The sequence below is a fragment of the Schistosoma haematobium genome, chromosome 4 (assembly GCF_000699445.3).
Source record: "Schistosoma haematobium chromosome 4, whole genome shotgun sequence".
NCBI classification, from domain to species: domain Eukaryota; kingdom Metazoa; phylum Platyhelminthes; class Trematoda; order Strigeidida; family Schistosomatidae; genus Schistosoma; species Schistosoma haematobium.
The window spans coordinates 36636579-36660491 of NC_067199.1; the positions used below are offsets into that span (position 1 = coordinate 36636579).

The 23913-nt window shown below is 32.5% G+C and overlaps 1 protein-coding gene across 1 annotated transcript in view; it reads right to left on the reverse strand.

The window, feature by feature from the left end:
* Window positions 1–23913, reverse strand: part of MS3_00010959 (uncharacterized protein) — a gene marked incomplete at both ends in the record, with an annotated part of 74470 nt that overhangs the window by 34913 nt on the left and 15644 nt on the right. The window contains 5 exons of the mRNA XM_051219373.1: window positions 2967–3078; window positions 4746–4837; window positions 7039–7119; window positions 9657–9730; window positions 20829–21548. Of these exons, the coding sequence (XP_051066889.1) occupies window positions 2967–3078; window positions 4746–4837; window positions 7039–7119; window positions 9657–9730; window positions 20829–21548 (1079 nt within the window). The remainder of the gene's footprint in view (window positions 1–2966; window positions 3079–4745; window positions 4838–7038; window positions 7120–9656; window positions 9731–20828; window positions 21549–23913) is intronic.

Consider the following 23913-nt stretch of genomic DNA (forward strand, 5'->3'; position numbering starts at 1 on the left):
TCTAACTACTTCATCATAACGACCTTGTTCAATCATTCAGATATGAAATTTATTCTTTTGAAAGAAAGATGTTTCTGTCAAGCAAACAAACAACAATCATATTCTTTGTTCTGTTTTGTTTTCTTATTCTGTGATTTTAGACCAATATAATTTTAATGAAATAAACAATGTCAAAAACTGGAAAATAATTTACAAATTAAATTAGTTCCATTACTATTGTTATTATTATCATTATTATTATTATTATTATTATTATTATTATTATTAGTAGTAGTAGTAGTAGTAGTAGTAGTAGTAGTGGTACTAAAGATCATAAAAATCCCTCCTCTATTCCAATGTAATAACCAAATTATTTGTTAAGAGAGGTATTTAGTAGCAAGAGTAAAATGAAGCATACATCTCTCACTTTTCTAATTATTTTTTCATTCATTTAGTGTAAAAGTATCAAGTTAACTAACTAATTAAAGCAAAAATACATTATGATTTATTATCCTTATTATACTACTAATATATTCCATAATTATTAGTAGTAATGACTTGTGTTTATAATAAAATTATTACTATGATAGTTGTGTGTCAATTCATAAACTCTAAATGGATGATCTCAATTACACGGTGTGAAATTATAATTTCTGTATATGGGTAGGTGAGTGTGTACGTGTGTTTGTGTGTGTGTGGGGGAGGGGTGACTATAGTTCTTCCACTATATTAATGAGAAACAAAATAGATTAAAGAAAGTATAAATGAATTTTCTTTTTAAGGAATAATGCTAAATTTTTTATTTCATGTTTATTACTATTAAAAAAAAGCATCAAATGTATCTACTCCTCCCCCACCCTCTCGCACCCCTCTCATCGTTTTTTTTTTCATGTTCTCATACATAATATTTAATTGAATTATGGAAGAAATTTATCATATCACTCTTACCTAGTTTATTTATGGAAAATAAATATTAAATTATTATTCTGATTTGAAGTATGGGGAACACTCATAATAATAATAGTGATAGTGGTAGTAGTAGTAGTAATAATAATATCAGTAACAGTAATAATAATGATAAAACAGTGAGATAACCCAAGTAATTTAATTACAAGTTGACATAGACAAAAATAACTTTAGGCGAAAATTAGCTTAAAGGTTAGTGTATTCATGAACTATGCTATTAGATCATGTTTATTATGATTCTGAATAAATAAACAATGTTAGAGTAGTATTATCTCCATCTATGGTTAATGAATTTAATATCAAACCGTTTATTATTTCTATAAAGCTTGTGATAATTTCCCCCTTTTTTTTCATTCTGTAAAAAGAAATTCTGTTTCTAACAAAATAATTTTGACAATACTATTGTTAATTGAATTGAATTTTCAAAATAGAAAACGTCAATCATTGAAGGTGAAGTTTATTTCTTCTTTTAACTTAATTTGTAATAAAGCATAAAGTAGTTGGAAGTTTAATAGTTGAATTCATGATTCAATTGAAGTTAGACCATTATGGAAAACCTAGAAGTGTGGGACTGACCAACAGTGCACATCCACGATCCTGCGAGTGGAATTTGAAACCGGAACCTATCGGTCTCGCGCGCGAACGCTGAGCCTACATCCAACGGTGTTAATGTCTAACTTCAACTAATCCACGAAATTGAGCGATACATCCACTATTGTCTTCAGTGAGTTACTATCACACAATAGACCTGCTTGAATTCCACTGGTCAATGCTTCTCACTAGAACTACAGGAGATACGTCTTGGAGACTGTCACTAATGAGCATATGAAATCTTTCAGAAGCTAAATGATACTAGACAGTTATTATGATAACTTAATTTTAAAAAATCTTTTATGGCTCAATTCAAGAAAAAACTAATCATTAAATTGCAGTACAAATAAACGATTGAAATGTTATAACCACAAATGTGGTTAATTTACGAAGGTATATAATTACTACTTACTGACAGTTATATTTGTCTTTGATTATTTATATCTGAAATTGGACATTTAGTATTACGGTCAACACAAGATGTTTAAATGAACCAAAAGGTTTCCTCCTTAAATGGGGTTAACACCATGGATTGACTTTAAGTTAATAGACTTTGAAAACCAGAGAGCATATTTCATCCAAGTATGATACTCGTTAAGAGGGAGTTCTCACAACCCCATTGGGTATTAAACCTACCATCTTCAACCCATGTGAAAATCGTGTTAACTTTAAATGACTTGATTAGGAATTCAGTGATTTTATACGACACACGACCACGCCTTGCGAGATTCAAAACCAGGGTCTATCAGTATCGCGCGTGAGCGCCTAACCACTAGACAACTGAGCCGGTCGGAATCCAACAGTGTTAATTTTTAACTTCAACCAATCCACGAAATTGAGCAGCACATCCACCATTGTCTTCAGTGAGTTACTATTTCACAACAGACCCGGTTGAACTCCACTTATCACTGCTTCTCACTAAAACTTTAGGATATGCCTCTTGAAGCCAGTCACTAGTGTGCATATATTGATGTGCACTGTGGATGCGTACTGCTGTGGAGTCCTGCAATTGGGCAAAACGGCTGTCCAGTGCTTAGAGGTTTTTCATGGTTGTCTAGCTTAATTATTTGATAGTTTTTTTTCTTAGTTATCTAGAATTAGACTTATTTTGTACTGAAAGTCATATAGAACAAAAGTATGGGCTTAAAAAAGGCTTGTAATGGTAAATATTGGTTGTATTATTTTAAATTCCATCGGAAATTATACTTTCATACGAAATGGGTGTACATCTCGTTAACCTCGATATCATATTTTATAGTTGCTTCAAATAATTTTCATCCTTTATTACTGTATATTTTTGAAAATATTTGGTGAACCTATTGTTTTAACAACTTTTGAAAACTCAATTACATTGTCAGTGTTTATAATCTTCAATCTGTTTAATCATCATTATGTAATAGAAAATATGAATTAGCTTATTAAATACTTACTATAGTTTTGTACAAATGGATTACATTGAGGTTGTAAAAATGTCCATAAGATACCTTCACCTGACATGCACTCACTTTCCAAAGTCGAATAAACGTGAGGTTCACATAGGACCTATGTAGAAATAGGCAAAAATTATTATGTGGTGTAGTCATTATATATATGAAGTAGCCTTAAATAGATGATAAATTGTCATTCACAATGTAAGCATTTCAATATTGGATTTTCTTAAAAACTTTATATTTTGTGTTGGAGAGTCGTCCAATTCTAATACTGATACATGAGCTTCTTATAAGGGAACCCAACTATCTACTTGAGTGAGAAACCCAAGAGTGAGCAAAACTTCTAATGGGCAACCTGGATCGAAATATATGCATGACCCCATTCTTGAATATAGATACATGTCTTCTTTATATAATTAAAACGAATCTTCAACCGATAGCGTGTTTGTGTTATCCTGGATAATTAAGCTAACACCTGATCAACAATGTGCTCATCACCATCTCATACTTATCGTTTCGCTCTTGACTGATATCGGGTTCGCGCAGCCTATCACCACTTCATATGATTTACAAGCTTTGCATTAAAAATAAACTTTGTATGTTATGTTTAATATAGATTAATTAACCTAAGTCACAAAAGAAGGGACGTATTAACCATTTTCAGCATAATTGATATCTGAATTATGCATTGGAACACCTTTTAGAATGAATCATGTTGATTATTAATTCACTTGCAATCAGATAAATTGTTTAGCTACATCGAAACTTAAACAGATGATGTGCTAGACAGAAATGTTATCACAATATCATTTTCTGAATGAAAATTACTAGGTTGGAGTTTTGGAGTGTACATCGAATCTGGTGTTCATGTGCATTCAGCTGACGAATCCTAAATGAGGTGGGATGCACGTCCTGAATTCCACTGCCGTCCACATTCTATCTATTCTATATCAACTTGTCTCATAATGAATATACTTGAGGCGATCCGCAAAAAATCTACATATCCCAAACAAGATTGATCAAATTCCTGTCGAAATATCAACAACGGAGTAATTCAGACCATCAGAAATCAAACTGATACGAAATGTGTAGTTTATCTAATTAAATCAATTAATAGTTTCCATCGGGGACCAATCTTAGTTACACATTTACTGAAAACCATGAGACGCTTGACAGATGCATTACGCATCTTTCACTCAACAAGGGATCAAGCCCAAGACATTTACACATCTCAATGAGCAATTAACCTAAAACCAATAAGCTGGCACTAAATGGTTTTCGTTTCTAGCTTCAATAGATATTTAACGATCATATTTCAACGCCATTGGTGGGTAACTGCCCTACATCCACTACTATTGAACTGCTATGATGGTAGCCTTCCACCAGAACTCCTGGAGTTAATCCTCGCTGAAAGAGATTGGAAGAGCCTACCGTCAGTTCCAGGTGGGATCGATTTCTTTGACCAGATACTACAAATGAAGTATCTGGATTACCGAATGGATACAGATGATGAATTAATCGTTACATTTTAAAGATCAAAATTATGATCGATATTAAATAGAAAGTATCTTTGTATTGTTAAAAGACTTCTATCTGAAGTTTGTGCTTATGATGTTGTTCAGAAGAACGATGACAGCTCCACGACCAAACCACTCAGCTCAGAGAACAAAACTCCATCAAAAATTGTATTGTTAACTTAAATGATATAAGTAATGATCAAACACATCAGATTTTATAATAATCATACGAGTAGTTTACTCAAAATATATAAAAACTGACTTCATTATTTTTTAAATCTAGTATTTGACTTATTTGAAATCCACCTGATATTGGGCATAATGTTTTGCTAATTTCTGTATTTGGAGATAGACCTAAAAATTTAAAAGAATATAATGGTAATAATAAACTAAACAGTACCACGTAAATACTAGTCATTTTATAATAAACAATATTCAAATTAGATTCACTAAAATTCTAGTGAGAAGTCGTGACCAGCGGAGTTTAATCCGTGTCAGTTGGAGACAGTTATCATAGATCATTGAAGATAGTTGCTAGCTGAGTGGTCTAGAGGTTAAGCGTTCGCACTCGAGATTTGAGGTCCTGGGTTCGAGTTTTCCGTTAGGGGTCGTGGTAGCACATTGCTGAGGAATCCCATACTGGGACGAAACGGACATCCAATGCTTCCAAGTTTTCCGTAGTGATCTAGCTTAAATTAACTGATCAATTCAACGATTAAAATATGCAATTTATTAACTAAGGAAGTTAGACAGTTAACACTAGTGGGATTCGATAGACGTCACGTCATACCACCAGTAGATTTACAGTGGAATCAATGACCACTGAATTACAACTTAATGGTCTTAAGGATAAGAGTTAGCTGTGGGTGTTTTTGGTCCTGAGTTTTATTCCTATCATGAACATGGTGTGTCATGTTGAAGAGTTTTATACTAAAACAGAATAGTCACCTTATCATTTCCACTTTTTTAATGGTACTGTAGTGTCAGTCATTATTTTAAGCCAATGTATCTTATTCTAGCTTTCGGACATTCCATTCTATTCATTCTACTTGAGTCATATTTTGACCTTGTCAATTATTCGCTTATCACTCTTGTCTGTTTTTATATGAGCGTATATGTGTGTACACTTCATATCCCATGACTCATCACATGCCTGTAGTTTATTTTGTCTGCCTATAAATATTGAGTAATGCTTGACTAAAATGGAGTTGGCTTCCCAGCCATCTTCCATGCGTGTCATTTTGCTTTGCTATGTTTCATTCGCTTCATATACAAAATATATGTATTCACAAGTCAATTCTCGTTATTCGACTTATTTAATTCCGTTATTGACTAACGCGATTCAAGTCGACGATGATATACGAGAATAGGCGATAGCAAACATTTATACGATCTAAATAGGAGTCAGATCCACGGGCCACTAAAATGGTGAGCCCTTCAACGAACATCGTCTGATCAGAATGACGGCAAATAAAAGGGACCCACTAAAATGGTGAGCCCTTCAACGAATATCGTCGATCTAAATGAGGACAAAATCAAAATACGGGCCTCCACTAAAGTACTCTCAAATTATACGAGACCTTGACAAATACTACCTGTGAATCAACTCATCAAATGAAACTGTTAATCTCATTAATCTGTGAGTGATATTCGTAGTCTATTAAAATATTGTTTTTTTGGAAGTTAAAAATCAATTTTATCACTTCATAAACAACTTAATATTCCGTATAGATTGATCTCACTTTGGATGGTGTAAAATCAGAGAAAACTGAACAGCTGTTTTATCATAGTATAGGATGCCTCAGCATTGTACACCCATGACCATCAAGAATAAACTCAGTAGCTTCAGGTCTTGTAGAAAGCGCATAAACTTCAGAAAATTTGGTTTGTTTACTGGTAAGTACTTCCAGGTTTAATTAATTTGTGATACGAAGTGAGGATATTTCGATGACATTGGTTATGGCTGCTTATTTCCCGATATACCTGAAATCCGCTGGTCACAACTTCACAGCAGCACCTCAGAAACTGATCTAGAAGTAAGTCTCTAATAAGATGAAAGTTTTCAGTTTAGATAAGTGTCTTGTAGACATAAATTCAATTTATATGTAATATTCTACATAGATTGATATCAGTTAAGATACTAATAAAAGAAGAGAACACTAGACAGTTGTTTCATTAATTTATGGAATTTCAGTGTGAAATCATAACTGTTGGACTTTAAACATACTTAAAGAGAAACACTTTTGATAGTCCCATTAAATTAAACATTGATTATATTTTGAAATGTTTACTTTTTGATATCAACCCAATGATTCTAATGATTAAGCCTTTCCAGCGAGATGGGAATGTTTTAGGTTCAATATATAACGACTTTGTAGGTTCACACTTTTAAAGCATCCTATTTTATAATAAAGTAACTGTCCATTCATTACTAATTCTCAAGAATATCTCAATTGAAATGAATCCATGTGGAATATCATCAACATCTACGTTAAAAAATATACAGCTATTAATCATATTTAAATACTTCTTAGGATACTATTCAGCTTACTTACTGGCAATCCATTTTGATGAATCATATTTAAACGCTGTAGGATGACACAATGTTAAATCAGCTGTAGGTGAGGTATATTCACCTATTTATTAAAAAAGAGAAACAAAATAAAATAATGAATAGTTTAGTTAAAATTTACTAAACCTCTTATTAGATATGAATATAACTACATGTATCACATACTTGGTTACATATTCTATTCATTCAATAACCATTAGAATGCCTACAATCAGTGACTATGTGACATATATACTCACTTATCTCAACTAATCGGATTGTATTGTGTTTCGTATCATGAGTGTGTGTAAAGACTAATTTATAAGTAGTATAACATTACCCCCCCCCGCAACACCAACACCATTCTGATGTGTAGTACATTGTCATTAACATAGTTATTAGTATACTGATTAAAAAGTATCGAATTACAGGTTTTTCATATTGGAACCGGTAAAGATATCAGTTTGTATATGAAAATTCGGTTTAATTTAAATACAACTAATCTATAAATTATTTTAGAATTAAAATATAACCTAAATGTTACCTAATGTAAAACTAACTAAATAACTGAAGTCATACTAGGATAGTGTTTCAATGAAGTATGTAGATTTGAAGATTATATACTACTTACTTATCTCATACAGATAATACATAACTTAGATACGTTGTTCTAAACGGTTCACACGAACAAGGATATGAACGTCTTGTATCATTCATTGTACCATTTATTTATTCTTATAAATGAATGGTAATTTTTGGGATCCATTTATGGACCAATATTACGAGTATATTTTTATCGTATAATTGTTACGTAACTAAACTGTTCATATCCCTCTTATTGTGAGCTTTGTTTTGACCTATGAACTATTATTAACCGATTTACCATTCATGAATTATTCCCTATCTGTTGATCGCTACCTCCCTCATCCACAGCCACATCTGGCTAATTCCTGTACAAATGTTTCATATTTTATTGGTACGTTGTGGTCGGTTTGATTGGTATATAAACTCAGTATGCTTGAAATATAATGATTCATATCTCAGAGGCTGAGACTTGCGTTTTGGACTCAACTGACTGGGCTAGACAGGGAAGCGGGACCAATCAGAACTCTAAACTGTTCATACGGTTTTACGTGTCATTGATCCGATCGATAATACGCTTTGCTCTAATCTGCAGTCCACAGTCACAACAGAATGAAACAGTGAGTAAAAAGGAGAACACATCAATGAATGCAATGAATAATGAGGTTGATCACCTAAAAAGTATATATTATGTTCTAGCTGTTCAGAATGGAAGGACGCTGTTAAGATGATTAAGATAATGAGAACAATGAATTGTTATCAAACTCGAAACATTTTACGAACCTTTTTGAAAGTAGATTCTTCATTAAATGTTTAAAAACTATGTAGTAGTAAGCGTACGAAAGATAAATCGAACAGATTTCACAACTTTAAAAATGTTATTCCCCTCTTTGATACTCATTTTTATTATTATACGCCTCGTTGATAATTACTGTTATTAATGCTTGCCTTTGTTAATGACCTCTCTCTTATCAACCGCTTTCTTTCGCGCTTTTATAAATGAATACCATTTTAAACGGAGCGATATATTCTACTCACTTATATCATCCGTTGCATAATGTCTCTCAGTCAGCCGGACAAAAACACTGAGATACATCAAAGAATTATATATATTTCTGTCCGATTCATGTAAGGAACCATTATTTCGTGATTTACCATTGCTTTCTCCTCAAAAAGTAACAATTAAGCATTGAACACTACAATAAAGCTATTCAAAAGATAGTTTTGTCTGAAAAATATACCTGGCTAGTTGCCAGAAGATTAAAAGAGCAGGAACAATACACCGATGTCTGTATGAGATTCGCAGTTATGAGTGTGGGGAGTTTTGTGGAAGCTATGAAATTTCCAATCACAAATTGATCATAATTAAGCAACCTTTGGAAACCTGGAACCACTGCACGATCGTTCCGTTCTATTGTTGAATTCCTCTGTAGTGATCATCAATAACCTCGTGAAAAGAACTTGAACATAGGACCCACGGTATACTAAATCAGCGTGTCTAACTTCAATCAATTTACAATATAGTTTATGGTGGATAACTATATCACGCTCGACATGGTTAAACTCCACTGGTCACAGCTTCCCACAATCAATCCAGAAGCTGGATCTAGAATACGTTATTTGTGGAGATTAAATATTTCTCATTACATAAACTGCACTAATTAATAATAATCACAATAGTAATTTCTGTTGTGGAGTCATGGACGCATACTAATGTGAAGAGTCCCACACTGGGACGAAAACAATTGTTTAGTGCTTCCGTATTTTCAATGGTTGTTTATAATCTGAAATCCATGAAGATTATGCAATGATTTAACCCTAAATAAGTCATCTTACAGTAATGGTGTACAAAAAAGGCTGATATATTAATAGAAACGTAGAGTAGAGAATCAACATACACTAGTCAACCTAAACCTACTTTATCATAATCTTTTCCATACACGATTGATACTTTATAAGTAGAGAGAGATATAAAAAGTCATCAAATGAAATGTAAAATTAAAACAAACTGATAAAACATGTATTCATTAGTGAACTCACTTAAAAATAGATTAAACACTGATACTGAATCTATTTCATTGATAAGTTCAAATTTAACACATTGATAAATGGATCTGGAAAACAATGAAAAAAAATTTAAAAAACATTTTTCTCCGATCTTATTTTCAAAAGAAAAATAACCGATCAATCATTTAATGTGTATAATGAAAGAATAAAAAATGATAACAGATCATAGATACTAATTAGCATTATTATCAGAAAGGATTTTTTGTGGATATTATAGTAATTTTAATGGTTGAGATCATGAGTCAGTTGGAGCTAGACCACTATGGAAAGTCCGGTAGCACTGGATGGCCGTTTCGTCCTATTGTGGGACTCCTCAGCAGTGTGTATTCACGATTACACCTCGCAAGATTCGAACCCAGGACATATCAGTCTTGCGCGCAAACGCTTATCCTCTAGACCATTGAACCGGTATTCAACGATGTTAATGTCTAACTTCAATCAATCCACGAAATTGAGCAGCACATCCACCATTGTGTTCAGTGAGTTACTATCTCACAACAGACCCGATTGAACTCTACTGGTCACAGCTTCTCACTAGAACTCCAGGATTATTAAAATGAATTGTGTATTTCATCAACCAGCCCAAATTGTATATCGGTGAAATCTCTGAGTAGATGTACAAAATTTGTTTAAATTTATATCAGTACATGTCAATTACTAACTATTATTCTAAAAAAGTCGAGTTTAGTGCACAGATATAATAATTCTTGATGTCCCTCTATGTTTATCCAAGAATTATTTCATATAAACAAAGATGAATGGTGAATAGCATTGGAATTCAGGATGCGTGTTTCATTCTATTTGGGATTCGTCATCTAGACGTATCTCCATCTCAGAGTTGATGTTCACTCTAGGACTCGAATCCACTAATGTTTGCTTCAATCGCCATCGCGTTATCCACTTAGCAACTGAATGCTGATAGACATTTGCTTGTGCAATTAGGTGTAGTTCAAATTCACTTGGTATTGTTTTACTTGAATTTTCTCATTGATGTTCAGGGCTGTAATTAACTAGTCTCATATTCGTGTATATGCATTCTGTACAAATTGCTTTGATATTGTCTTAATTCATAAGCATTATAAGCAAAGATGGATAGTGGGTAATAGTGGAATCCATGATATATGTTTCGTCCTATTTGGGACTGACCAGCTGGATGTACCTGCATCTCTGAGTTGATGTTCACTCTGGAACTGGACCCAGTACACTTCCCTTCAAATAACCAATACAAAAATGAATCAATTATTTAATGTTTTATTTCAGAATTTTATCCACTTCTTTTGAACTATTTGCCCTATGTTGATTTGTTTTATATATATTTGTATTTATTTACACTTACATCAATAATTTAAACTGCGTTAAACTGCGATAAACACTCTAGTAAATACTATATGCCCCCAAATGCCCTGATACGGCCGAGAGTGGGGAGAGTTCACTCTCCCTCTCGAAATGCTCTCACATGGCCACGCGTATACAGCCTCTGCCACGGAAGTCCTACTCACTGCCTTCTCGTGACGGGGGTGTTGTTTACGAAATTGAGAGGACGAAAAGCAAATGTCCGGCACTTTAACCGGATTCCAAATCAATGGTGCACATGGACTCCAGTATCCTGCGTGAACAAATGGCGTATGAACCAATCGTTGGTCACCGGCTTCCATGGGACTGCATCTCCTTACGATGCTCCACTGCCTTGTGGATCAGACCTTCAGGTTGGAGGCTCGGGGAGTGCCCCCCTAAGAAAACCACCTGCTTCGGTTTGGGCACCCGGGTAGTATCACAGCCTTCACACATATCTAATGAGATTTGTGTGGCGCATATATATTTGGTGCCTCCTTGTACTAATATCTATGTGTTAAAATAAATAAATAAAATACTATATAGATTATGCTCTTTGTCTAAATTAATTGACTTAAGGCGATATTTAATTCAAATCAGAAGTAAAACTTTGTTTTCAATAAAAAGAAAATGAACAACAATGTAAATAGTATAGTTTGTTAAAATCCTTGAAACTTTAATATGAATTCGAGCTGGTTAGTTCTAGACTTTAATAGTTGTTTATTACACATTTCATAAAAAATTACTAAACATATATCAATATCTTGTTTACAGTCATTATTTTATTGAAATGTCTATTGAAGTGATGTATATATCATTGCTTGAAATCTCTTCCTGATACTTGTATTCTTACTGACCAAAATCAAATCAATAATATTGTCTCATTTGTCTAGATAGTTAAATAAAGGTATTATGAATAAAACTGAACAACTACTTGAAAGAAGCCTATATAGTCATTAAATCTAAAATAAACATCATTATGATAATATATAGATTAAAGTTTTTGTTTTCATCTATTATCGGTAAACGTATTGAGGTTACAACTCTTGGCTAACATATACAACACATGTATGTAACAGGAAAAGTATGCATTTAAACAGTATTACCTATGTAGTGTACAAATGTGTTGAATTTTTGGGATTTTTGTTCAGTCTGCAAATAAATGCAAATTACAAACAATTAAGATTATTAGAAATCTCAATAGTTGAAATCATGAATCAATTGAAGCTAGACCACTATGGAAAACTTGGAAGCACTGAATGGCTGTTTCGTTTTAGTTTAGGAATCCTCAGCAATGCGCATCGACAATCCCGCTACCCACGAGATTCGAACCCAGAACTTATCGGTCTCGTGCGCTGAGGAGTCCTATACTAGGACGAAACGGCCGTTCAGTGCTTCCAGGTTTTTCACGGTGGTCTAGCCTTAATTGACTCATGATTTCAACTATTGAACCTTCTAAAAAAATCTCCACAAAAACCCCTTCTAATTAAGATTATTTTTAATACAAATAGAATCAATTGTGAACTTGACTTTACAGCAGATGACACAATACTGTAAAAATAATTATCAAAGATGAAATCTGAAAAGAAAGTAACATTGTAAGAGAAAAGTTTATATATAATAGTGATAAACTAAAATGGAATAACAACCAAATATGATCTTGGGATGAAGAACACTTAGCAAAGTAAACAACAAAAAAAGAAGATAATAAAGAGAATATGAATATTGTACTTTTGGTTATCATTACAAACAAACAAAAAAAGAATTAACACTAATTCACAGAATAATGTAATCTGGAATCATTTTAGTAACAATACAATGAATGGTAGTTTTAAAGTGGATTAATTATATCAAGTTTACATCCCCTTAAACGAATCATCATCCAAATATCTTAATATCATTAAGTTGATTAGTTATAAAGTAAATAAGTTAACTGTTATGATCCTGTGGCTAAACTGTGAATACTCTAATCATTATATTTAGCTTGAATTTGTCAAATCTATGTGCATTTATCAATTCAACTGCTCCTGTGAAACTAGTTATATAGGGCATATAATTCAGTAAGTTCGTCATTGTATAACAGAGTATCATCCGTCGGGGTTGAGTAAAGAATAGGTAAGAGTGATTAAGAGTTCTATTCTGGCTCACTTGGTTGGCACAGGTCATCAAGTTCAACGGAATTAATGAACCTTAGAAATGAACTAGTGGATAATTTACTACGTATCAGTTACTACTTATTATAATATGTATATTTTGTTATTTCTATTTTCATAATTCTAATTAAATGTCTAATATAGTGTTCAAAAAAACTAGTTCAAGACAACAGATTATAATAATCATATTGTACATAACTGAACTAATCGTTTGAAATGTCAACAATGAGAGATTTTCAGTTTATTTATGTGAATCAGTATTGTATGAGAATATTCTATATAATTAAGATATTCAATGTCCGTTGGCTGGATACCATCAGCAACAGTCTACTTTGGAAGAGGACAAATCAACTTCCAATTAAACAAGAAATTAGGAAAAATTATTGAAAGTGAATAGAATATACATTACAAAAATCACTAAACTGCATCACAAGGCAATCGCTTAGTACTTGGAATTTTGAAAGGAAACAGAATAGAAGACGATGAAAAAATATACTAAGTTACAAAATGGTAACAGATATCAAAAGAATGAATAACAACTGGAAAGGATTACCCCATTAGAGAGTTTAGTGAGGAATACTGGCAAAAGGCTTATGTTCCTCAAAGAGGAATAACATGTGTAAATAAGTAAGTAGGTAAGTAAGTATTCTACACAATTCTTTCAATTATTACTTCTCTTCATAATCATTTTCTATTTGTTTTATTCATCAATTGTCTTCTAGTCTAATTATAACCGTAACAATCACCACTGTATATAACAATTTCAAACAACCACAAGTGTGAACTACTCATCTATTCACATTCTAATAGTACATAACAAGTAAATGTTAAATTTTAATAAAAAAAAACCGGAAAAATTACTGAAGAGAATTAACAAAGAAGAAAAAAAACTAATAATAAATGAATAATAATTTAATAAAATTGAAAAAACATAAACGTTTCCCTAAATGATTCAAATGTCATTAGTTGCTATTTAGATCAGTTTCTTTTTTAAAAATATAAATCATTCGACTGTACAATGTTTTTCTGTTTTGTTTTGTTTTTTTAATTTTTTTTTGTTTTAATCCATTAAAAATGGTATTCACAAAAAGTTACCGCTTAAATTAATAAACCATTTAAAAGTAGATTAAAATCAAATAAATAAATAGTTTTCCGGTTTAAAGAAAAAAGAAGAAAAACAACAACAACAGCAACAATGACGAGAAAAACGCCATAGTGATTACAGTATTTATTAAAAGAGAAATAAATAAATGAGTAAAGGAAATTATTTGAAAACGCATCAGATTAAAGAGGGGGGTTGTTGTTTCTTTTTTGTTCTTAGTAGAATGATACAAATAGAGTGTATGTTAGAATTAAAGATGCGCCAACATTCTTCTTCTTCTTCTTATTATTATTATTAGTTAAGGCTTTTTTTAAATTCATTTAGATGGGTTGTGTTTTTCTTTTCAATTATCTTGTCTTTTTTTTCTTTGCTTTCTATTATGAATTTATTTGCTTTATTTCTTTCTAAAAGGAAATTTTTATTTCCATCTATTCATTAACTTATTATCTGTGAAGAAAGTTACATTGAATAATGTGATAAGAGTTTATTCTTGTATTGATAGAGTATAGTGTATTTCATCAAAGATGTAGATGATATAGTAAGTATTTTGATTTTGATTCATTTCGTTCAGACTACTTACAATTACCTAATATGTTACATATGGAATTGTAGTATGATCTATAGAATGTGATCAACATGAAATGCCAAGATAAATTATGTTATAACTTGTGAGTTTACACCCCTAATGATACGGCCGATGCAAGAACAGTGAATTATCGACCGGACAAATGACGCATAAAATTTGTACGAGCAGTCTAGAATCCTTATCGGTCCTGCTTCTGTCTAGTCCAGAACACCAGTCTCAGCCTCTGCGATACGAATAATTTATTTCGAACATGCTGGGTTTATATACCAACTAGACAGATCACATCGTACCATAAAATAAGAAACAACATTTGTACAAGATTTAAGCAAAAGTGGCTATGCATGTGGGTATAACTCAAGAATGGTAAGTTGTATAGTAATAGTTCATATGTCAAATCAAAGCTCCTAATAAGAGGGATACGAATATGAATAGTTTAATTACTTAACAATTATACGATAAAACATATACGTATAATAATAGTCCAGAAATAGATCCCAACGGTTACCATTCATTATTCTCATCGGGATATAACAAAATATGATAATAGTCACAATTCAATGATTAATCAATTGTACATGAATTCAACATTAATGTATCATTAATGATGATGATGATCTATCATATTAAAATTTTTTTTTCGTGAAAAGCAGTCAAGCTCTGAATACTTGGAATTACATAAGAGATTACCATATGATCCATTAAAATAAACTCGAACTGTTCAGCTGAAAGAAATAGGTTCAATATGCTTTTCTATAGTAACGTAATATACTTTGGATGAATATCCTACTTTTTCTTTGTATCATTTTACAGTGTAAAGTTAACTCATTTAATAATCTACACGTTTGAACCATATGTTAAGTATTCATTTTGATTTTATTATCCTCAACTTTATTGGATCATTGTATGTTATACGTAATACTTAATGAGATAAGTAATATAATTAAGTTATGAATTGTGTTCTTACTTCCTTAATCTTACATTAATTATAACCATTCTAATGGTTTTCACAATTTTACTTGACCGATGAAGTGTATATTACGTGCTAATCATTTCAACATGTTTTAAAACTAATAATCAGAATAAAGTACATTATTGAATTCAATTCGAAATGATTTGAATGATTCTGCTATTCATATATGATTGAAATCTGAACGATTTTGGTTGATACATGAGTATCTTGTGTGGAATTCTTCCACATAGACATTATGATGTAAATTGATATAGAATAGAATACATCCAGCTGATGAGCAACAAATAAGATGATACTCCCATTCCTTGATAATATTGCTAGCCACATTCCATCTGTTCTGTGTCAACTTTCGTCATAATGGCTATATTGAGGTAATACTCACAGTATGCTTATATGCCAACCAAGACTAGTCAAATTCCAGTCATAATTTCATCAATCAGATAATCTGAACCATTTCAAATTTAGATAAATCTCGTACCCGTTGCACAAAATAGTGGTTATCTGAATTCAGTAGCTAAGTAAATAATGCAATGACATTTGAAGCAACCAGAACTAAATTCATATGGTATTGTTTGGTTTAAATCTTCCCATTGAGTTTTCAGACTGCGATTGATCAGTCTTGTGTTGGCATATGTGCATCCTGTGCAAATTGCCTCGATATAGCCTTAAGTCACAAGCATTTTTAAACAAAGATGGATACACCAACAAGAGACTGATCAATTGCAGTCCTAAATAACAATGGGGAGATACAAGTAAAGCAATACCAAGTGAGTTTAAACTTCACCCTATTGCACAGGCGGGTGGCTATCAAGATTCACTTGCTAAGTGGATAACGCGATGGCGATTGAGGCGAACATTAGTGGATTCGAGTCCTAGAGTTAAAATTAACTCTGAGATGGAGATACATCTGGCTGACGAGTCCCAAATAGAATGGAACGCGCATCCTGGATTCTACTGCCAGCCGCTAGCCATCTTTGTTTAAAAAGTATCATTTCTTGCTTTATTACAATTATAAGGTTCCTTTTAATATAAAAACATTTTAAAAAATTGGATCAAAATTGTTAAAATGAAATCTGAGGTAACGTATTCCCGAAGATAACATAGTGTTTGAATTGAAATCATTATCTAGTATAATAGACGAATACAATTTCTCACAACTGCATAACAAACGTACATACATACCAAATTACAATATAACTTCTTCAACTATCATAGTTGTTATATCCGAGAGAAGATTAAATCACGAGTAACTTTTGAGACATTAATTGACTAATATCTATTTATTCTTATGGTATTACTATTCAATAATTAGATTATGTATATTTATATTCCTCTCATTATAAGCTTCATTTTGACCTATAGTTTATTATTGTACGATTTAATGTTCAGTTTATTGACTCCTGCCTCCCACTTTCACAGCCACTTTTTGGCTTTATTGTGTACAAATGTTATTTCCTATTTTATGGTGCGTTGCGGTTTCTCTGGTTGATATATAAACCGAGTATGTTTGAAATAAATTATTCATATTGCAGAAGCTGGTGCTTGTGTTCTGGACTCCAATGAACGGGCTAGGCAGACATAGGACCAATAAGGACGCTAGACTGCTCATACCGGTCGAACGTCATTGATTTGGCACAGTGCGAAGATTGTATGAGTCGTATTTTGACGGGTGGAAAATCACGTGATGAAAAGACGGACATAAAATCATAACAATAGTCATCTAACACCTTTTTCTGTAGTAATGGGTAATATCAATGAGACTACTTATTCTTCATATTCTTTACTGATAGATTTAATTCCATACAAATGACTCTAATTATGAATTTGAATAAAGTTAAAATAATAGTCAGGACATAATAATATAAATTCCTTTTATTTTATATCTTCTCTTCAGATGTTTACAGCCATATTCTTACTAAAGTGTAACATTCAATTATAGTATAATGTGAAGTAGTTGACAATATTGATGAAAAGAATTGGAATTCCAGCGATTATTTATGAGAATTATATATTTGAAAGGGTTTTGTGGAGATTGTAGTAATTTCAACAGTTGAGATCATGAGTCAATTAAAGCTACACCACCATGGAAAACGTGAAAGCACTGGACGACCGTTTCGTCTTATTGTGGGAATCCTCAGCAGTGCGCATCCACGACCCCGCCTCGCGGGATTCGAACCAATGCTTCCAGGTTTTCCATGGTGATCTAGCCTCAATTGACTCATGAGCTCAACTGGTGAAATTACTACAATATCCACAAAACCCCTTGTGGTACTAACCAACATATGCTCACTAGTAACTGGCTTCAAGAGGTATATCCTGGAGTTCTAGTGAGTAGTAGTGATCAGTGGAGTTCAACCGGATCAGTTATGAGATAGCTGCTCACTAAAGACAATGGTGGATGTGACGCTCAATTTCGTGGATTAGTTGAAGTTAATCATTAACACTGTTGGATGCCGGTTGAGTTGTCTAGTTGGTTAAGCGTCTGGCGCGAGACTGATAGGTCCTGGGTTCTAGTCCCGCGAGGTGGGGTCGTGGATGCACACTACTGAGGAGTCCCACAATAGGACGAAACGGCTGTCCAGTGATTCCAGGTTTTCCATGTTGGTCTAGCTTCAATTGACTCATGATCTCAACTGTTGAAATTATATATTTGTGAATGAATATATGTAAAGTCATTCAAATATGGAATTTCAAAATTTAGACAAAGAGAGATAATAATTTTGTGGAGTCCAGAAACTGATAAGATAAACTATGGAATAATGATAGGAGATGTGAAAAGTTTACATCGGTTTAAAATCATTTAAAAATAAGTTTTAATATCTAAGTTCAATCAGTTTATAATATTACACAACCATCTTCCACTGCTTGTGATGAATACCTTTCCTAAGTGTGATATTGTTGAACTTCACTAGTCACAGCTTCTTTCTAGAACTCCAGGAATGACATCTAGAAGCCAGTCTTTGGTGAGTACAATTACCATCTCTTTCTAGAAACAATGATCCGATTTGAATTCATTAATCCTTATTGCTTCAGCGAAACAAAAAGAAATGCTGGGTTTCTTTGTCTGTTTGTGATATATGTATATATAACTACCTCAAAGTTTGCAACGTTAGATGATAATTTAACAGATTTTGTTGTATTTTATTCCCTTTAAATTTAAACTCTTTTATATCTACTCAAAAAGCTCTAACATGAAAATTTAATACAATGTATCAATAATATAAATGTTATAACTTCATCATATGATCTAGGTCAGTTACTATTATAGTGTCACTCACTATCATCTGAAACCTTTCTTAACTTTTATCCCTTCTCAATCAATAATCACTCTTAAAAATACAATCAGTTTAGGTATTATAGAGATTGTTAAGCTTTTTTAGTTGGAATCATAAGTCAGTTGAAGCTAGACCACCATGGAAAACCTGGGAGCACTGGAAGGCCGTTTCGTCCTAGTATGTGACTCCTCAGCAGTGCGCATCCGCGATCCCGCACCCCACGAGATTCGAACCCAGGACCTATCAGTCTCATGCCAGGCGCTTGACCAACTAGATTACTGAGCCGGCATCCAATAGTGTTAATGTCTAACCTCAACTAATCCACGAAATTGAGTGACCATCTTCTATTGTACTGAGGTAGACACCTGTTTCTACCCGACACGGATTAGCTCCACTGGTCACAGCTTCTCACCAGAACTTCGAGAATTTTCTCACGAAGCTAGTCACTAGTGAGCACATGGTAATTATCAGTTTGGGTGTTGTGGAGATTGTTAAGTTTTTTTGATGCGCACCGCTGAGGAGTCCCATACTAAGACGAAACGGCCGTCCGGTGCTTCCAGGTTTCCAGGGTGGTCTAGCTTCAATTGCCTCATGATTTCAATTAACAATATAAGTTGTATTATACACATCATTTGTTCTGTTTATCATACAGTAAAGATCAATGATAACTAAACTGATTAATAAGTTGATGTTATGACGACACAAAACACATCTAATCTGATTTAGTTTTTACAAGTCTAACTTATATATCAACCTATTTTAAACTGATAAAATGAAATAGTTTATGAACTTTTCTTGTTACCAACCGCTTTTAATTTTGTAGAAGTAAGAATATTCTTTCAAATGTATTCATGAATTATTAATTATTAACTCTTATGGAATATGTATTGGTGTATAAAGTTGAACAAAATGTATTTAAATAATCAATCTAAAGTTAAGTTACTATTAGGTAAGAGCAAAAATAAAGTTGTATCATTCGTCTTGATTTGTGATCTGTCACCATGATTGACTAGTTTTCTATTTGCATTTAAATATCCAAACTGAATAATTTCTTATCTGATGAGATCACTAACCGATATAAGTTCGACAGACCCTTGAAATCTGGAAATATTGGACGGTCTTTTCATCTTTTCATAGGACTCTTCAGTAATTCGAATTCATGACCCCCCCACACACACGCAGGGATTCGAACCCAGGACCTTTGATGTCGCCCGCGAACGCTTGATCTAAGTGATGGGATCCAATTGTGTCGAATTTTGTACTGATCCATACGTACATGAATCATTAATACAATGAAATCTACAGTTGTGATGTGAAGTAATATGACAAACGGATACAAATTGTTGTGCGACTTTATCTAAATTTGCATGTATATTTGTAACGTTATTGGTTATATTGTATGTCTATCTCAACTCCTCTATATTACTGTCGGTCTTCTTTTATATTAACTTGTTCCAGGGAGTTGCTGTTAGGTGAATTCCAAGTTTCACCAATTGATTTTTACCGTATTTTTTCTTGTGTATAAAAGCCTATAAGATACAAATCTGAAGAGCTTCTGTATTCGGCTTTTATTTATACATTTTATTAACATGGTTACTTGACAGAAGCTATTTGATGAGAGACGCCAATTAAAGTCACTATTTAGTTGTTGTCACATAAGGGGGATAAAAAGTTCACCAATAAATAAATATGAAAATATTTTAAAATGAATAAAACACTGTACTCACTTTCCTTTAGGATGTGTAAATTGTACTAAATAAATATTTTTACCGGATTGCCAAGAACATGATAGTTTCACATAACCTAATGATGCTTGTAAACTGCTTGTAGGATTACTATTCTCATTCTCATTATTATTATTATTATTATTATTATTATTATTATTATTATTATTATTATTATTATTATTATACATTAATTTTGTATAATTCATACTTCTGCTGTTTGTAGCACTAAACCAATGTATATTATTACTACTATTACTTTTGTAAGTAGTTTGGTCATCTACACTGCAAATACTCGTTAAGTAATCTTTTAATGAAGCAAAAAATATCTGATGTTTTGTATAAAGAATATGATGGCATGATAAGAATAACCATGCATGATGTGAATCTCTTGTAAATAACATTTGTAACCAACCATATTGTAAATTTAAAAAATTAAATTTGTAATTGTACAATTCTTCCGGTAACTGAAGTGAATAGAATAATGACGTTTTCTTAATATTATTATTGTTGTTGTCATTATTACTATTTTGAGATTGTTGATGTAAATTATTTAAACCATAATCTGTCATCCAAATTGATTCATGTGAATGATGTACAAAACTTGGAAAATAACAATTTTGTCCAGCTGTCCAAACTATTCGATTATCCAAGGCGAATTGATAAAGTACTGTAATAGAGAATATAAAAAGACGAGTATTATTATTATTAATACCATGAATCCTAAAGACTAAATGACACTTGCTTATAAACCACTGGAACTAGGAATGTATTGAATAAATGTTTTAAAAGAGTGAACAAGCAAACCTATGACTTTCGAAATTGTCTAATTTATCTAGACAAACGTCACTTTGAACTCTTCATTGAAAAGTAATGACTTTCTGAGCTGCCAATGTATTTGTTAACCTGCTTAAAAGGAAACTGTTGGAAAGTAATTTCAGTCAACGCACTTTAGATATTCACGTATTCTTGTTTCTGCTTTTAAAAAGTTAAGAAGATTACCATGACTTTGAACGAAACCTGAACTTATGTCCATTTTGATTGAGATCATGAAGAGATTGACGTTAGACTACCATTGAAATCCTGGAAACACTGGAAGACCGCTTCGTCGTATTGTTGAACTCATGAGCAATGAGCATTCACGATCCCGTCTCGCGATATTATAACCCAGGACATATCATTCACGCATGCGAACGCGTGACAGCTAGACCACTGAGTCGGCGACATTTCGCGACCATCTTTCATTGTACTGATGTAAATATCTGTCTCTACTCTAGCTCTACTGGTCACGGCTTCTCACTAGAACTCCTAGAATTCCTTCACGAAGCTAGTCACTAGTGAGCACATAGTTATTATCAGTATAGGGTTGTGGAGATTATTAAGTTTTTGATTGAGATCATGAACAGATTGATGTTAGATCACCATTGAAAACCTAGAAGCACTAGACGACCGTTTCGTCTTAGTATGTTACTATCATCATATACTCAGTTTAAACATCATTACGTTAACATTACTAAGGTTATAGATTGAAATCTAAGGTCATTTGTCCATATATATATATATATATATATATATACTATTGTCCTTTAATTATGTATAAGTATATTATAGAGCGAAATACTCAAGTGACTGCATAGATTTTAAGTTTCTACTCCATCACCTTATTTAATACTGCCTCATATAACTAACAATTATTACCATTTCATTGAAGTTGGTAGTATAAACTGGCATATAGTAACTCAATAGATTCAATGCTAAATGCTTTCAGTAAAACACAAAGGTCCTGCTTTAGATCCTTGACATAGTTGTAAGTGTACACTTCTAAGAATCCCAAGTTAAAATGAAAAGATTGTTCAGCATTTCCTGGTTTTTAAAAATTGTTTAGCTTATACCTTTGCGCGTTGTAAACTACCGTCAAAATAATGTGCTAACTAATAGTTTACGGTTACTAGTTGATTTTTCAACTACATGAATATCCTTTTTTCATTTATACGAACTATTTGTTTAGCGTTCATCATGGTGTTATTTCAATAAACCATTCCAAAAAAATTATTCAGCGATATTCTTTAACTTCAAATGATTGCATTCGACAATCTAATAGTTTATGAGTTGCATCTGTGTTAAATTTCCCATACAAAACCAGAAAGCATTAGATAGCTCTTTCATCGTAATAAGGACATGCCCAATAGTGGGAATACACAACTTCACCACAGATCCAATTAACAACCTTCAGATATTAGGGTAAAAACCTAACTATTAGAACCAATTTGTGATGTAGCGCAGCAACCATTCAATGCCGTTGGCTCTTAAAGCCAAATTCAACATAATTTACACTGTTCATACATATATATTGGTTGTTCGGATCTTTTCATTGATGTTTAGAACTAGAAGTGGTCAGTCTTTTTCTGGCATCTGTGCATCCTATGCGGATTGTCTCAATATCGCAATTAAGTCACAAGCATTTTGAGCATATATGGATGATAACTAGCACTAGTATCCAGAATGCGCGTTTCGTTCGATTTGGGACTTGTTAACTGGATGTATCTTATGTTTACTCCAGGACTGAATTAACGAAAAATATGACATAAAAGCATTGATAAACAGATAGATCTAAAAATCACAGTACACCCGACTGAATTGTCAAGTTTTCAACCAGTGTAATAAACTATAGTGGTTAATTTGTTCAATGAAATAATAATGTAGTTAATCCTTGAAAATCAGAAATACTGGTTCTTTCTTTCTCGTCTTCGCCTTTCCCCGAAATAGTTTTGATGTTTTATTCAACAACAACAACAACAAAATATCATGTATCATAAACTTGTTCTGATTGAAAGTGTTAAAGTCATTTGTATAATCAACCTTCAGATGTATCATTTTATTATTCTGGAGAGATTACTTGCATGAAATGTTAACAGAAGTAGAAACTTCAAAATATTCATTTTCATCCTGCAGGTAGATATTTATCATTGATTATCAGTGAAATTATTGACTTGATTCAATAATTAAAAAAAGTTACACACTACTTGTTACTCTTTTTCAGCATCAACCTGAGAACACCAAAAATAGAATAAACCATCAGTATGAGGGG